The sequence below is a fragment of the Oryzias latipes genome, chromosome 20, assembly GCF_002234675.1.
Source record: "Oryzias latipes chromosome 20, ASM223467v1".
In the NCBI taxonomy this organism is placed as follows: Eukaryota; Metazoa; Chordata; class Actinopteri; order Beloniformes; family Adrianichthyidae; genus Oryzias; species Oryzias latipes.
The window spans coordinates 23,013,442-23,031,728 of NC_019878.2; the positions used below are offsets into that span (position 1 = coordinate 23,013,442).

The 18,287-nt window shown below is 43.7% G+C and overlaps 1 protein-coding gene across 7 annotated transcripts in view; it reads left to right on the plus strand.

Annotated features, from left to right (window-relative positions):
- The window catches only part of abi1 (abl interactor 1), a 37,151-nt gene that overhangs the window by 3,526 nt on the left and 15,338 nt on the right, over positions 1-18,287 (plus strand). For all 7 annotated transcript variants that reach the window (XM_023950266.1, XM_023950270.1, XM_023950268.1 and 4 more), the window contains exon 3: positions 7,322-7,489. In XM_023950266.1, coding sequence (XP_023806034.1) covers positions 7,322-7,489 — 168 coding nt within the window. The remainder of the gene's footprint in view (positions 1-7,321; positions 7,490-18,287) is intronic.

Consider the following 18,287-nt stretch of genomic DNA (forward strand, 5'->3'; position numbering starts at 1 on the left):
TTCCTTTCTGTCCCCTCCATGGAAGACACCCCCACAGTCAGGACATGGGCTCATAATGGAGCCTGAACTCAGAAACTGTGGCGTTTTGTTTTTATTCATGCCAGCGGGCTTCACCTCTGGGACAAGGACACAGAGACGCTATGCAAAGCAGCCCACCTGGTCATGTGGGAGCAGATGCAGCAGTCAAAATATGCAACCACACGGTTGCAGGTCAAACACACGTGTGAAAGAAAACCGTCTGGTATCATTTGGTCACTCTGGTGTTTGCCTCTTATCTGCCTCGAGTGACTTTACAGCTTTTAAAGATCTTTTAATTATCTTTAGAGTGAAAGAAAAGACTGAATCGTTTTCTTTTCCAAATGAAAATGTTGAGGCTCGGATTTTTCTTTTCTTCTAATAAACGATTTTCGTTCTGACAAACAGGTTTGGTCGTTTCACAGCCAATCGGCATCTTCTTTAAATCGAGGTGCATTCACCTGAATGGGTCGTGCTTATTTACTGGAACGTCTTCTAAATGCTTCAGGTGCATAAAGCAGATCGGCCTCTTGCTTGGAAGAGCTTTAAATGTTTTTAATTGGGATTAAAAAAAGGTTTAAAAGCTGTCGTTACTGTGTGCTGAAAATGTTTGTTTGATCTTAAATTCATTTCAAAGACAAACTCTCCTTCATGATCAGAATTTCGTCTTAATTGGGAAAATCCCCCCAAGCTGTTTCTCTCCGTTGTTCTGCTCCAACGGCAGCATCTCAGACGGTTTTCGGTCCTCAAAGAGGCTCCGGATGGGAGACTGGTCTGCATCTTTCTCCCCCGCATGAGGAGGAACTGAAACTGAACCAGACCAGAGTCCAGACCGAGTCCAGCACCACATGTGACTCTGGCTGCTGACTCGGCATGATGCCGATGTGCTGACTCAAGCACCAGCACCCCAGCGCTTTCAGACAAAGGCTTGGAAACTCTGGAGAGTTGGTCCAGATCTGTCCTAAAACATTCCAGAGTGGGTTCAAATCTTTTTAAAAGTTACTGACGGTTCCGCCTGACTCATTTCCCTGGCCTGGTTGTCTTCACGCGGCACAGAAAGGCCTCGCGCCTCTGGATCATTCATCCCCTAAGCCACCTGTCACTCCTCCCCGTCAGCAGATCGGTCCACGCTCACAGGCTGGCCGCTCATCCAGCGGGCCGCAGAGCTTTAGTTGATCCGTGACAGTGAGGCGCTGGCGTCCTGATGCAGCTTTAAGTCATGTGGTGGAGGTGAAAGAGTTTCCACCATCCACACCTGACGTCCTGCAGGACGGCCTCCGTCTGTCCAGGATGAAGAGGAGTTCAGGAGAACCTGGACCATGTGTGTTCCACCAGAGATTCTGCTGGGTCTCACCTTCAGCGTGGCTTTGTCTTCAGCTAGAACACGTGTTTTGTCCTCTTCCAGGAGGAACCAATTCCCGCAAAGGGCTGTCAGAACTCAACAGTATGAAATGGTTAATACTTAACGGCAGACTAGACTCCACTGACCTTTAACTCTTCATCAAACGCAGCGCCAAGATCTTCTGAATGAAAGACGTCAGGATATGCAGGCTACCTGCGCCGGGAAGGGGGGCGGAGTTGCTCTGCCCCAACAGTCCCGCCCACAGGAAGCTACCGTATGTTTGAGAAAATGACTCAGCTTCTGTGACTTTGGCTAAAAATGACTCAATCATAATGTAAAGACGATGGGGGGGACTCTTAAATCTTTCGTTGGACAACAACTGTGCTCAAAAGGCTCATAAATGATTTATTTGTCAGTCAGGATTTCACTTGTTTGAGAAGCTGTCATAAAAAGCTACCAACCAGATTAGTCATTAATTGCATTAACAACCCCTTTGTGCCTGGAACAGCTGACTGTACAGGAAGTGGATCTAACTCATGAGAATTTAGGAAGCATCCGCCTCCACATGCGGGTTTATTTACAATACTGCAATATTTAAGCACCTTTTCCTCAGCAGGACATTCTTATCTTGTTATTACGACATTACTGTGTTCGAATTCCCACCCTAACCCCTAACTACTACAAAACTATGTAGTGCCCTGAATTTTAAAAGCAATTTGGACACCACTACTTTTTATTTTTTTAAACGCCGGATATGACGTCATCAAATTCACAAAGTTAAAATCTAGTTAATATGAGCGTTTTACGACGATTATTTATGAGTCCACTGTCTTCTGAAGATAAAAATGTTGATGGTTTATTAAAAAAATACATTTAGATACATATTTTTTGGTTAAAAATTGTTCCGACGCAATGCATTGTAGTCTATAATCACCGATCTAGTGAGCCTCCATGCACCCTGGTTTTTCGCAGAGACTTCTGGGTAATTTCTAGGGCTCTGGATTTTGGAATTGTAGATCCGGACAGCACTAGAAAACGGAGAAGGCACTATGTAGTGAGTAGAGAAGGAATTTGGACACAACATACGTCTTTTTTGTGGTTTGATGTATTTTCACAGACCAGCGTTCAAGATTTGGCAAATAAGATCTGCATGTAAACTGTTGTTTGTGTGACACACAAAACTACTTATATTTATTACACATCTGGCAATTTGATAGAAAGCAACCAGGAGTCAACGCAGCGTTAGCGGCACGTGTTATCGTCCATGTGAGGACAGCTGCAGGAGACGGATGTCAGCTTTGCGTTGAAGAAGACCCTTTTCTTCTTTTAAATGCCAGGATGTGGAGGTTTTTGCTTTTACTTAGGAGAACTGTAACACATCCCTGGACTAAACCATTGACTGTATCTCAGAACTGGAGCGAGTGAGAGTGACGTCAGCCATAGAAAATGGCTCGCTAGTTTACCCATACAACATGAGTCCGGATTGGATGAGAAGTTCAAAGGAACTACTGTTTCTGCTGTGTTCTGTTGGTGCGGCTCGGTTGGAATTGACCCACGGAGCGGCGTTGGTTCCAGGGTTGGGGTCCCCTGAACTCAACGAATCGTTCAGTCGATGGCAGTGGTGATCAATTAAATCGATCTTCACAAAAGGTTCAAGGTGCTTGAACTTTATTTAAACAGTTTGCACTGATGACCAACTCAGTGGCCTAGTGGGAGAGTGTCCACCCTGTGACTGGGAGGTTGTGGGTTCAAATCCACAAAGGACTCTAAAAATGGGACTTGACACTCACGATTTAAGGGGTTATATTTTGGGGGTTCAAACCATCTATTGTTTCCTGAGTGTGTCTGTGTCTCCACCGCTCCCCCAGGGGATGGGTGACAACTAATGGGGCTTAAATTTAACTTTGATGTTGTCTGTTTTTCTGCACATAGAGATGGTTTCATTCAGGAAGTGGCATCCTATTTGGGGTGTCTGTGTTGCCATAGAAACATAAACTTTGAAACCATTGCCAGCATCACAGCCTTCACCATGTGTGTACAGACGAACCCTTCTGGTTGTTGTCTCCTCCTCTGTTTTGGACAAACTGTCAAAAAGCTTTGGGTTAAATCCGTCCACTACAACATAAAGTGTTACACGCAATAAGCTTGGCCTCTTCCATCTTGGATTGATGGTAACAAACCCTCATCTTCTGATTAGGGTTAGGTTAGGCCAGGATCTAAACGACCAGAAAACGGGCATGTCAAACTCTTGGTCAGATTCCCGACGGACCTGTCTTCTATTAATCGGCCCCACCTCTCGGTGGATCCAGGATTGATATGAAACGCCGCTGAGCAGCGGTCTCTGCTGCCTTGCTTCTCTCCCCGGTCGATGCATGGCACCGGAGCAAACCTCTCAGATGGATCTGCCCTCTTTCGCTGCATGGCTGCTTTGGTTTTGGTTTCTTTGAGATGTTCGTGAGAACGCCGCCTCGGGGACGACAGCTGAACTCTGGGAAAACTCCTCAGCAGCACTTGAAAGTGTCTCAAGATGTCCTGAACGTTGCAGAATTCCTAACATTCCTGAGCTTCTTCTGTGTGTTTGTACAGCTCCTTTTCAATCTTGGAAAGAAGCAGAAGCTCTTGTTTGCACTCCTACAAATCCGGGATCAGACTATTTCCTGGAAGCACAGCAGTTTTCCTGTGATTCTGTAAGCTAACTCCATGAACGTTGTACTTGAAACCAGGAAAACCATGCGGATCCTTGTGGTGGTAACCCCCCTTCATGCAGTAACACACCTTTGCTTTAATGACGCATGGTAGCCCTTCTGTGGCCGTCGTCTTGTCAGACTGGATGGATGACGGTTTTTGCTGGAGGCGCTGCAGAGAAGCCTCTCCCGCTTTCCCCTCATCGTCTCCAGAAGAACTCGTTTTGCTTCCTTCCCGGTCACTTCCCGGCCGGCGTTTGGACGGTTGAAGCTCTGCCTTGTTTCAGTTTCAGGGTGCAGCCGTGGCATTCCTCGCTCCTCTCCTCAGCCGAGGTGCTGACATCTCGTCTGGATGTGGTCGCCTCCGCTCGGTCATTACTCAGCTCAGCATTATGAGATAAAGCTCTCCAGGAGCTCACCTCCCTCTCTGCGTCTCCCGCCGTGCTGCCGAATGCCGCCGCCGCCGGTGGGCACAGATCAAACGCCACTTTGTTCTGCAGCACTTCAGAGTCTCCTGACAATAAAGACCGTGGATGGCGCAGGCTGCTGGGAGTTTGGGACCATATCTGATGACGAGGTTGAAGGTTCTAGCTGCTGACCGAGGCAGCAAACGTAACATCTGTGCGTTTCATCTAAGCTGCTGCCAGAATTTATGTTTGATAAAACAAATGAACACATGAAAACGGATTTAAGGAGGCTTTCCAAAAATGTGTAGGACAAAAGCATGCGGCCCATCCGTAAATCACCTGCTGCTTTTACACCTAAAGTAAGTGGAGCCAGTGCAGTTCACTGTGTAACCACTAGGTTACACAATAAGATGAGGCCTCCATTCACTTCCGTATAATAATGAACCTCCATATTTGTCTCCTTGATTCTGTCAGTGGATGTAACACCTCAGATTACGGGTCAAGTGATGTGATTTTGTATTTGAAATGGCTAAATCTGCTTAAATATGGGCGTGGCCAGTAGACTAGTCAATGTTGAGTTCTGACACGGCTTTAGTGAATTCCTTAACCATCGACTGCATCTGAGAACTGGACCGAGTGTGACGTCATCCGTAGAAAATGGTTTACTTCCGGCCCCAACCACAGAAGGTCAATTCAGTCGCCATTTTTTGCGATGAGGACGCTCACGTGTTTTAGGCAGACGGCGTCAGTAAGCAGTGATTGGTCCGAGTCGGTTTCTATGGGAGCCACCCACCAATCAGGGGTGATCTTGGAAGGCCGCACCCCTACCACTTGAAATCTGTCCACCAAATGTTTTGAATGTTGGACATGGAGCCAGCAGGCTCCACCCACTTTTATTGAGGCATGTGATTATAACTTTATTAACTCTAACTACAGAAAAAATGTGGAAGAAGATGGTAGAAATGGTTTAAGACCAAGAATGGTTCTTCTGACCAATGGAATGAATGAGTAACAGATGTTTATTTCTTTATTAAAGTCTATGGAATCTTGGCTTCCTGTTTAGCACGCCAGGGGGCGGAGTCACTCAGTCCTGTGACAACGGTACAGTTGTTTGTAAATGGCATTTGTCTGGTAAATTAATAAAAAATAAGTCTGAGGGAAATCCCAGAATTTGGATTTAATTGTCTTGTATTTTTAAAGCTGAAGTAGAGTCTGCAGAGCAGAGGCTCGGACTTCCAGCCTCACATGTGGGCCAGCGTTTCTGCACCCTTGAACTCTTCCTGAATTGGTTTGAAATCTTCTTACACAACAGAAACGGCGCCAGCGTGCTTTAAAGGAACCACATTTGTGACGCTGTTCCTTTTTAGTGTTTGGTCCCTTCTGGCCCAGCTGTTGCACACAAATCAGAGTACGCCTGTGCGCCCGTGGTTACGCCATCTCAACAGATGGCGCTTTGCACCCAGCCCTCCAGAGGACGATCTCCTATTGAACAGTTACGGCCCAACACATCTGCTACTCGACTCCCACTCCTGACCCACCCGAGGATCTCCGGCAGAGCGGCTCTGCGGCTCGCCGGTCTCTACGATTGCTTGTGGATCTGTTCCAAGCCGTCTGTTTGTGGACGAACGTCGTCTTCAGTCCACCTCTACTCTTGAGAGCTCCATCCTTTAGTGGCACCACCCACCCTTCAGGCCATGACCAGTACAGCCCACAGAGATCAAATGTGGGAGTGTGTCGTCTCCTGAGAGCTGATAGCAGGTTGCTATTAGTCTCATGATTTTGCCTCGATCAGATCCATCGATTTCTGTGAATCTTCTTCAGAGGATGAGGAAGGAAAGGGAATAGATGTGAGGACAAATATATGCTTTATTTCATCATAAACTGTGATTTTTTTCCCAGAATGCTCCAAATATGACATCAAATGGGTAAAAAGGTCACATGTCAGAGTCATTTTACCCCATAAGGTTCTACATTTGCCTTTTCTTTAACATGCTTTAAGTAGCAAGAGTAAAAATGTTATACTAGGGTCCGGAAACACTTATCGAAAATCTTGATGCTGGTTATTCTTTGCTTCATCTTCTCCATCGTTGCTTGAATTTCTCCACATTTAGACCCTTTCAGTTTTATTCCACTAACAGAAATGTCCCTTTTACTTCATTTGAGCCTCCAATCATTACAAAGTTCTTTATCTACATGTCTTAAACACTGTAGCAGAGAACTGGACTGAACCGCCACTCCAGGTCTCTCATACAGTCGACGGTTTTAAGTCCTATTGTCGTCTTGTTGGTCACTAAGCAGGTCAAGATATTTGAAAAAACCCTCCAAACCTCAGACTCTTAAATGTTGATTGAGTATTTTATGGACGATTAAAGCTGCTAACCAACAACGATTTTTAAGAAGTGAGCAGGAAAACATGCAAAAAAGGATGTAATATTTACCCAACTGTAAAAAGATATAGCTAAAAATGTTTTTAAAACTTGCTGTACTGTAGTCATGAGATATTTTTAGTTCATTCTTGTTTTGACAGTTTCAGTTAAATCATTTGCATATTCTTGTTTTTAATGACTGATGCTCTTTTTATTCAGCTGCTGATTGTTAATTTACAGCTGGATACTTTTATTTGTTAGCGGCGAATTAATTAGCAGTAAATTCTTGTTTTTAATGAATAAATGATGCTCTCTCTGACCACTAAAGACGTTTGTTTGTTTGTTTGTGAAAATGATACTGTTCTCATGCATTACATCAGCTGAACTCCTCCAGGAAGGATCCTGGTATTTTAGGAATGAGTTTGGGGGGGGGGTATCTGAATAAAAGCTCAGCTGCTGTTTAGAGTTTCGTTTATTTTTAACTTTCTTTTCTTCTGTTTGGCGCAGGCGGAGGACAAGAGGAAAGCGCTGGAGGAGACCAAAGCCTACACCACCCAGTCGCTGGCCAGCGTGGCCTACCAGATCAATGCCTTAGCCAACAACGTCCTGCAGCTGCTGGACATCCAGGCCTCGCAGCTGCGCCGCATGGAGTCCTCCATCAACCACATCTCCCAGGTTAGAGAGGCGGCGGGTTCCCACCTTTTCCCGCTTCTCCGTGCTCCTTCCTCGTGGTTGGTTTGTTTGTGGAGGTTGACCTGCTCGGCTCAGCCTCCGTTGAAACACAAGCCCTGCTGCTGCTGCTGCTGCTGATCTTTAGTTAAAACTTAAACCGGGGATCTCGGCATGTGCAGGTAAATCCGGCCGCTCATCCAATGAAGGATTTAAGAGCTCAGACACATCAAACCTCCAGCCGTGACGCATCTCACAGACGGAGAAACGGCCTTAGTCCACACAAAACACGTTAAAAATAACTGCTGCAGCTGTAAACTGAGTGGAAAGAGTGCTTCCTTTTGTTTCGGTCTCCGGCCTCCCGTCTGGGTTTGTTCCTCTCGCCGAGCGTCTGAAACGCTTTAAATGTGGACGACTGGAGGTCCGCGGAGAAAAGTGGAGCTCAGGTCTTAAACCGAAGCTCTGAGGTGGAAAGGCAGAGAAATTAACCAGAAATGAGATCGAAAAGGCAAATTTACTCTCCCTCAGATGGCGTTCAGCTAATAGCAAGGTCGCCATGACTGCATTGCCTGCTGCGGTTTCCATGACGACGTCAGTCGGAGAGTCTACAAAAGACGTTTAGAGGAAACTCTTTGGACCGGCCATAGAAGGGACCGTCAGCTGCGGCCTCGCTTCGTTCATTTGCATGGAGTGTTTTTTGACTTCCTTTGCTAAGTTTAAGACGATGCTTTTATACTTCTTCTTTGCGTAAAACCTACTTTTAGGATTTATTTTAGCACTCAGACTTCCAGTCAGTGAAGTGAAAAAAAAAACAAAAAACCGACTAAGTCATCAAAAACTAGAAATAAGGCTGTTCTCCTCCAGCTTCATGTTAGTTTGCATTTCTGGAGCAGATGGGATTTATTGCTATGCCTTAAATCCTTCATTGTTTTCCTGTTTCTCTTTCTTTATTACAGAAAGAGAAATGCCGGCTCTGCATTTTTCCCAAAAAAGATCTTTTTTGTTATTGTGCTGTTCTGACTTTATTTATGGTCAACTTTGATCATTTCTTTCTTTCATTTTCATTCTGCTATACAGCATCCAACCCTGCATTTTCCTCTGGAGCTCCTTCTAGTTGGTTTTTGAGCACGTCGCAGGTCGGACTCTGAGCTTTCCTGGGTTTTATTGCTCCTTTTGCTTCTCCGGTGGATCTTTATCTCGTCTTTCTTATGGAGATCAACAGAAACCTTGAAACTCTGAACTCTTCCCGCTGAAGCTGGAAGACATGTTGTCGTCTGCACATCTTCAGATTGGTTAGTCTCAGGAAGCAGCTGGCTCATGAGCTCCTCCAGACGTCTTCCTCTGACGGGAATGCAACCGTCACGCTGCAGCGCTCTCGCCCTGCTGACTCTTCACAGCTTTCTCTGCAGCGGCGGCGGCGGCGGCGAGGCAGGAAGTGAGGAGCGATCATCACGCCGGCTTCCACTCTGTGCAGAGTGTGAGGAGGCTGCTAAGAGGCTGCAAACAGGAGCGCTTTGTCAGAGCGCAAGAAGACCCCCCACTGACAACCGCCATGTCCTAAATATAGAAGGGAGGCGGCGAGAAAAAGGGGGGGTTTCTTCTAATCCCCATCACTCCATTCATAAAACCGTCAGCCAGGCGGGCGGTCATGATTTAGGTCACTGTTGCCATGGAAACGAGGGAAACCTCTCATTCATTCACCTGGTGTTTCACCTTTCTGCAGAAGGAGCTGCAGGCTGCAAAGTTCTGCAATATTGATCATTTTATTTTGAAAGGATTATTTAATGCTATATTTAGATTTGTCGCTTCAGACAGATGGATCTGGCTGGATTGTAGAATAAAAATCAAGTCGATTTATCGTTCCAATGCAGACATTTTCTGTAGATAAAAATCAACATAAACTAGAAGGAGCTGCATTTCCAGAAGAGACTGAGGGTTGAATGTTAGATGACTGAATAAAATGAAACTTAAAGGATAATAATTGGTTAAAAAAAATAAAGAAATGATCAAAGTGGACCATAAATAAAGTGAAAACAGCACAATAAGAAAAAACATCTTTTTGGGAAAAATGCCAGAGCCGGGTATCGAACCAGCGAGCTTCTGCACCAAGGATTCCCCATTTATTTCAATGGTGGCAGAAACGCTGGAATATCTGGAAAAGAAACCTGGATTTAAAGGACCAAAAGTCACAGCTGGAAAAAGATGAAAGAGCTGAACATTTGAATAGTTGAATAGTTAGAATAGCTGAAAAATTGTAGAAGGAGCTAAGTGGCAAAAAATGGTGAAGATACCAGAATAAAGAAAGAGAAACAGGAAAACAATGGGCTGAATTCTTTATAGTATTATAAGTTCAGGTAGGAACTTGTATGTCGGGGAAACGTACCAAAAACCAAAGACCCACCTCTCTGGTAGTACTGGCCAAGACTAACACGGACAACAGAACAGTTTAGTTTCTGTACTCTTGGACTTTCTCCGTCTATGCATGGAAACGTTTATTGTAAGTATTTATCTGCGCTTTACTGCGTCTTTTCCCATACATGTATTGCACTAGCTGATGCATGTTTGATGTCTAACAGGTGTGCACCTCTGTTAGTTTAGTGGGATTTGTTCTTCTGAGACTGGAAGTCACGATGATGAAGAACGCTGAAGACCAACATCAGTTTGTTCTCCGGGTCCTGAGGTTCTGACAGCTGCACCGCATGTCGTCACGTTTGTCCGGTCGCAGAGTCCGGCCGCGTTCTGCCTCCAGTTGTTTGGCTGCTTTCTCCTGCAGCATTGGCCTCTTGACCTGCTGTCTTGGCACTTCAGCCAAACGGGATGGAAAGTCTTCTGCTGCTCTGCTCCTCGTGTTTCCTGACGATTCCTCCGCCCGTTGACGGCTTCTGTCCGCCTCGTCTCTTGGTTTCCCTCTCCGGCTTTGAGCTTCACGGTCGGCTCCAGATGCAGAACACTCTGATTGGATCTTTTTTTTTCCTGTTAGGTTTAAAAGCTGTGAATTTTGAAGGAACTTTCTGCACTTTTTTTAAACATCTTCCACGATAATCCGTGCAAAAGAATGCAGGTAGGGAGCCGGGACTTTCCTCCAGGATTTTACGAGACTCCATATCACCATAACTCCTATTCAGATAAATACGTGCTTAAGCTAACGGCTCATAAAATCTGTAGCTGCAGTCAGCAGTCGGCCTGAATTTCTACCTTTGTAATTTACTAAAGCAGCTGTTTGATGGAGCTCCACTTCATTATGATGATGCTGCATAAACATGAAATATTCTCCAACCCTTTTTACTATCAGCTCAACAAAATGAATGTATGTTTAAATTAAAACATTCAGACTTTTATGGTATTTGTAGACCCCATACATAACATGTATAAAGATTGCTAAAGAAAAACTGCAGCAGATATTAGAAAAAAATAAATGAAAAAAAGACTAAAAATATTATTAACAAGGTGGATTTCTTCATCTTTTCTTAAACTGAATGTTTTCATGGTTTAAATAAATGTTTAAAGTCCAATAAAGTTCCAAATGAGCAGCAAAGTCAGCAGCTTTCACATTAAAATGAGCATTCTTCTGGTTATTAAAATACACGAAATATTTTAATGAATCCGAATTTTACTGTTATTCCTGTTGGAATGTTTTTTTTTTCTCTAATTTTTTTGCTCCTCTTTCTTTCTTTTTTTTTTAAACCTACTAGCATCTTTTTTACTGTTGATAAAATGGAAAAAAGAAAACATTTCGTTTAAAAAGATATAAATACCACATCTCTAAATGTTGTGGCAGATGAAAACGTAAAACAGCAGAAGATGCTTCAGTTAGATTCTCTCAGTATTTTGGATTTCTGTGACTTGACGTCTTTACCTTCCTTTGCTGTCGGACCAAACTGGAAGTGTTTTTTCTAGAAGGGTTTCTGGATTCCACCCGCGGTGTTGATGGACATGGAATGTGGCGTGTTTCCTCTCGCGCTTGTTCCACCTGTCGATCGTGAGTAGAGGTCAGAGGCTGACTCGGACGAATTGTCGGCTCGTTTATCTCCGTTCCTCATTCTCCATCCCGTCTCCGTCGCGCCTTTTAACTCCAGGAAGTGTCGGAGAACCTGATCCTGTTCCAGGTTGGGATCCGGCTGTGTGCGCTCCTTGGCGGCGCTTCGTTTCCAGTCGGATCGTGTCTTTGGCTCCACAGGGAGACGGGCAGAAGGCGTTTCTGAATCTGCCGACCTTGGCTTGACTCCTTTTAAACTATTATTTCCCTCCCTGCTGTACGAGCAGTGACGGATTTTAAAAACCTGTCGTCCTGGCTCCACGTCTCACATGGGGTTTGTTGAATTTTCCAGAGGAACTTGGGTTCGAGGGACGTTCAACGTGAGAACTCCCCACTCCATGCTCCACTAACAGCTCTGAGGTTCTGCAGCAGAACCGCTGGACAGCAGACCGGGCCGAGGTGTTTGCCAGGGACCAGCTGGTGTTTTAACCCGGTTCTGCCACTCTACAGAAACAATGCCCTAGAAAATGACACCTTTTTATTTAGGATTAAAACTGTACAATAATAATAATAATTGAAAATAGATCAAAGGAGGTTGGAGTGGGACTTTAAAAGGCCTTCGTTTTAATTGAACTGACATAAGGCCTTAAAAAGCTTCAAAATGTCTTAAACTGGTCATTTGGATCTTAAATCTTTCTCGCCAACGCAATGTGACTTCCTGTCACCCAGATGTATTTATTGTATTCACTGTGTCAGAATGTGGTGAACTGCTGGTAACTTGTTTAACCTCGGCTCGGTTAATGGCTCACCGTGGAAAAACAGGAAAGTCCAAATTCATGGAGAAATGGTTTGAATTTGGCTTGAAAATGGTTTAAAGTACTGATTACTTGTGGTGGTCTAAGCCTTTTTTTGTGTGAAAACCCTATGAAACAAACAGAAAGACATCTGAATTAGTCACAGTGGGGATCATAGCGATGGAATGGCATGTGTAGAACATGGTTCTTTTTTTGTACATATGGTCTTAAATTAGATTTTAAATGTCCTTAAAAAGTTCTCAAAAATCTTCACATTTAACTTCTAATGTAAATCTATAGTAGAGTTCAGATATGTCTTAAGATGAATGAGCAATAAAGTGAATAACAATATACCAGCAATAGAAGAAATTAAAAAAAGGAAAATACACTTCTACTTGAATTCTAATGAATATAGTCAAGGAACGGCCGCCAGGTTTTCTCAAAAATATCGGTTTTGGAGAGTGAGAGACGAGTCCAGATGGAATCTATTCTATTAACGTCCTCTGCCATCCAGAAATTGAAGAGGTTTGTCCTAAATCCAGTTCTGAAGGTTATATTTTCTAGCACAGAATGTAAACTTATTATAAAGCCGTTTCTGACATATGTTGGTAATCCTACAGCTGGGAAGGCCAAGAACCAGAGAAACTGGGTCAAACTTTAGGACCTCTTTCAGAATTTGTCGCATTTCAAGTAAGACATCGCTCCAGTTGTTCTGTATCTTAACACAAGACCAGGAATAATGAGTGACAACACCGATCTCCGCCCTACACTGAAGGCAAAATGGAGAGACGTCCTTTCTGTATCTGTTCGGTTACATTTTCCTTGCATTATCCCAAATATCTTAACACATCTCTTCCGTTATGACAACACCAAGCTCCCTTTCCCAGACCCCTTCAACCCGAGAACTAGCATGGGAGCAACTCTTCAGGGCAACATAAAGGTTGTTTTGTTGTCTTTTTATTGGCAGGTGTGTAGACTCAACAAAACTCTTTGGTTTCGCCCATTTTTAGAACATTGTGTAGAAGGACAAAGTAAACCTCAGTCTGTAGGGTTGACCCAGTTCAGGCTTCTTTCGGAACAGTTGGTTCATGTTTGTGGTTTGGTCGGCACTAATGTAACACAACAACACAGTGACAATTGGCAGCTCGTTGTTAGAAATCTCTTTCTTCCATCAGTCAGAAGGTCTGTTGCGTTTCGCAGCATTACGAATATCTCCTGATGCTCCCGGCTGTCCGACCACGGAGACCCTTGTTGGTTTTAAACTGCTGCCGGTTTACTGAAACGGTTAAATCTCAGTCATCTGGCAGCCAAGCCGTCTGTTCTGGTGAGACATTTGTGCAAACAGATGGATCTGCTTGTTGGGTGTGTTTGTGTGGTTTCGTTTTCCCCATGCTGTGAGTAAGCCCTCTGCTCTGCATTGGCACAGTTGAGACATGTTTTTATTTCGCTCCTTTTAGCTGAAAAAAAAGCTGTTTTCTCCGTTTTAAGTTCACCTCAAAGCGGCCTCTCCTCGCTGAGTTGGTCCAAAGACGTGACGAAACGTTTGACTCCGATTGGCCGTGACGGTTTAAGCCTGACTGCTGATGAATGACGTCCGTTTGCGCGCCCTGACTCGCCCCGCCGGCCACCGCACCAAAAACCGAATAAGAGGACGGTTTCTGGGTTTAAAGGTTAAATGAGGAGAAGATGAGGGAATTCCAAGTATGACGCACTGTGAGAAAATGGTTCAACTCAGAGGGGGGGTTGGCATTAAATTAGCTTTACTACCAAGACATGTTTGTAAGTTATTGTACTGTTGGTGTTATGATGCTAGATCTCGAGTTATTAATAATTTAAAGACATTAAGGCTTAAAACCCAAACTTAATTTCTTGTTTAGTACCATTACAAACATCAGTTCCTTTAGATTGAGGAATAAAACTACGGTAGTTATAAATCGATGCGATATGAACACCTTTCTGTTGTGCGTCGGTGATGTTTTTTCTTCCCTCATTAAAAACCAGTGAGTGGCTATTGTCAAACCAAATGCATAAATTCCATCGTAAATCCGATCTCATACTCCTTTAAATCGTGTCAAACTGATTGAAACCTCATAAATCCGGTTTTCTCTCGTCCCTCTGTCATCTTCTATGGCTTTCCAGACGGTCAAACATTGGCAAAAACGTCCGACTTTCATGACGAGACGTGATGTCTGATCTTCTGTGATGGCAGACTGAAACCTGAATTTACTTTAATCTGGAGGACATTTGGAAAAATCTGCAAACCTGAGGTGCAGCTGATACTAAACTGGAAAACGGTATGGCTTTGAAAAAAAAAGAAAGAAATCCCAAATATTTTGGTTTCTTGTTGCTGCCAACAACCGAACAGCAGTCTTTGGTTGTGACATCCTGCCAGTTGACTCACGTGAATCCCGAAAGCTGAAATATGTCAGAGCAAAGTCATTCTGACTGGACTTTTCACGTGGATGCTGCATTTCCAGCTGAATTTGGTTAAAAGCAGGAGCAAAGAAAAGAAAAACAACAAGCAAGGAGTAAAACCATGTTTGTTTCCTAATTCCTGCCTCAAAATCCTAAACTTTTTTTTCATGATTTTTTTTTTTATGTTTAAGTTAGAAATTGACCATTTAGATGCTCCCCCGAGATTTTGTGTAGCATGCTTCAACTGGTAGGGGTGTGGCCTTCCAACAAGCTCACTCCTGACTGGTGACGGTGGTTGCCATAGAAACGATGACTCACACCAACTCGGAACCAATCACTGTTTACTGATGACATCTGGCTCCAACATGGCGGCGTCCGTATCTCCAAAGATTGGCGACTGAATTGGCTTCATTTGGTTGGAGCTGGAAGTAAACGGTTGTCTGTGGGTGACGTCACGCTCACTCAGTCCAGTTCCCCGATGCAGTCGATGGTCCACACGCCAAAGACAAAGCAGCCATGCGGTTCAAACACGTCTCAGAAAAGTTGAAGCCAGACCTGGACCTGTGAGATTTGAGACGGCATAGAATGAACACGTGATGCATGACTTAAGCTCTGTGGTCGTCCCTTTCAGTCCCAAAGATGGCGGCATCGAACCCATAACTTTCTGCACAAATGTCAACCAGAACAAACACAAACTCAATGTCAATGATTCCACCATGAAGGTCATCAAAGACTTTGATTTAACTGTTACGCTCTATTCTGATGCATCAGCTGTTAGACAAATAGATCCAGGAACGCATTTGTTTTCCTCATCCCAGCTGGCATCTGGGTCAACATTGTACGGCTGTACAGCTCCTGATGTTGCTCCCCATGCTTGCTCCACGCCAACATTGCCGCCCACGAGTCAGAGGTGCATTTCTGATGAACTCCTTAAATAAATAAACGAAGCAGGTTTTGATTTAGCTTAAAAGTCCATAGTGAATGGAGTCACAGGCCCTCTAGTGGTTGCCTGATGAACTGACCTGTATACAGTCACTTTTTTAACATTGTTTTAAACCTGATCTAAGCAAAAGGTGAACGCTGCGGTTCAGTTAGGTATGGAGTCCTATACTGTTCATAATTAAATAAATAAATATTTAATTAGATAAATAAATATGACCTTATGCAAATACACATTCAACCAATAAATATTTCATAAATATATAAAAAGATCATGAAATGAAATGGAAATATTCATTTTTAATCATGTGGAATATTATTATAATTCTATGCCTTTTTTCAGAAGCTCGCATTTCAAAATCAATATTTTCCAAAGTAGCTTTGTTTTTATTTCATGTTGCTGTTTTTCACAATGGCGTATTTATTTCATGGAGAGCTTTTTCAGGAGAATGGGTCTGTCTGTCAATCAAACTAGACAAGGCGGAGACACTTTTGTGATTGGCTACTCCTTAACTCAGACATGAGCAGCAGCACCCTGACTACATCGATCGAAGATGCTTCACCAAACCTGACGGCGCAATGCACACCCCTCAACACTAGGGGGAGTATGCACCTCAACACATCCACAGTGTTACCAGAAATTGGGCAGTTTTTGTTCTAAATTTGCGGACAAAAGTGGCTTTGGGCGAGTGTGCATAATTCGGGTGATTTTGTGGTCGGTTCGGCAATTTTCATCTTCTCATTAACATCTAGTAGTGGCCTAAGTTAGGCTGGGTGGCTGTTGGAGTTCCACAAAACTTCTATGAACTGGAGTTCCATGAACGCACCATGCCGGGTATGGGAGGGGCTACCAGCTAATGTTTTTAGCTTTATAGCCACACGGAGCTGTGGCTGTGCTTATCTCAGTAACAATGCATGGATGCTCAATGCACATGGAGTGTTAAAAGATCAGGTTTATTTATTTTGAATAGTTTCACATGATAACAATGTTTCCATGTTTGAGTTCATGAGATAATCCCAGAGTCTTTGCTTCAGGTCCTGCAGTCAAACTACCACTTAATTACGTGTAAATCAGAGCGCCCAGGCAGCGCGAGAGTGTGTGTGTGAGCGCAAGTTAAGGGTCTGTTGCCCTGTCCCCCGGAAAAGTAATAATAAAAAAATGTTTCCTCCAAAGTACAAAGCCTGATTATGGAGTAAGCCCTGGCTGGAGAATTGCTCAATCAATCCTGGATCTCCGCTGCGTTTTCCGACCACGGTCAGAAACGTCATCGCAGGAAAGGTTCAACATATTCCCGGGAGCGAAAAATAAAACCAGAGGACCTGATTATAATCATTGTCTCAATGAAAATAGAAAAATATAAGGTTCAGGAGGCCCGAGCAGGCTTGTTCCGCTTTGCGCAGCTCGCCTCCCGCGAGCCGACATAAGGCACGATGTGAGCTATGAGAGTGAATGGCGTAGGAATGAGGAATGTTTCAACGGGGGACTTATAGACGACCCGAGCTCCTTTGTGGTTTGGTCCACACAAACCCTCAAACTACAAAAACAGAGTCGTAGATGTTTGCATCTTCTGCAGCAGACAGATTGTTTGTCTCTATTTGATCTCTAAAATGTAAGCAAAGCCGCGCGGATATCGCTGAAACATGTCATCTCTCTGACTGGCACACCGCTGAGCGGGTATCGAGGAATATGAGTCGATTTCCATGGATGAGCCAATGAACGTTTAGATCCCGCCCACTTTCACTGATTGACAGATAGACTCATTCTCCCGAAAAAGCTCTTCATGTAATAAATAAGTCATTGTGAAAAACACCAACATGAAATAAAAACAAAGCTACTTTGGAAAATATTGATTTTGAAATGCAAGCTTCTGAAAAAAGACAGAATTATAATAATATTCCACATGATTAAAAATGAATATTTTAAAATGCTGTTTTAAAATAATGAACGGGTTTTTAAAGCAAAATGAAATATATTGAATAATATAATGGCTAATTTAAAATCAGTGTGCAGGTTTTTCACAATTTCATGATCTTTTTATATATTCATGAGATATTTATTGGTTGATTGTGTATTTGCATAAGGTCATATTTATTTATTTAATTAAATATTTATTTATTTAATTATGAACAGTATAGGACTCCATAGTTAGGACCCGGTTTACGTTTTTAAATGTCTTCATTTTGTCCCCCTGATCGCTGTGGTCGAGTTTCCTGTTATCAAGCTCACACATGTGCTTTTAAAGCCCGTCTATTTTGTCGACATAAAGGAAGGAAGTGACATCACACATTGCCAGCCTCTCACTTACCTCTTCTTTAGCAGCAGCATTAATGATGACAACAGGTCGTTTCAGGTAAAAGCAGATGAAGTATCTTTCTAATGTTCTGTCACTCCAACCTGGGGCCATGGAGGCTGCAGCTGATGCTGTCATCTGTCTTAATTCTAACAGACACTAGTCTGGCGTTTGTCTCTGAGGGTGCAGTTATGTAAGAGTAGGAGCTCCTGGTTTGTGGTTCCTCGTCTGTACCAGAGCCAACATCTGTCATGGATTCACGGGAAGTCGGGAATTCGCAGAAACGTCACGTCTGACTCCGCCACCAATCAGCAAAGCTTTCTGACGCCGACTTGAAAGAAGAGCTTTGCAGCTCAGATCCGGATCTCTGCCGGATTAACCCTTATGCT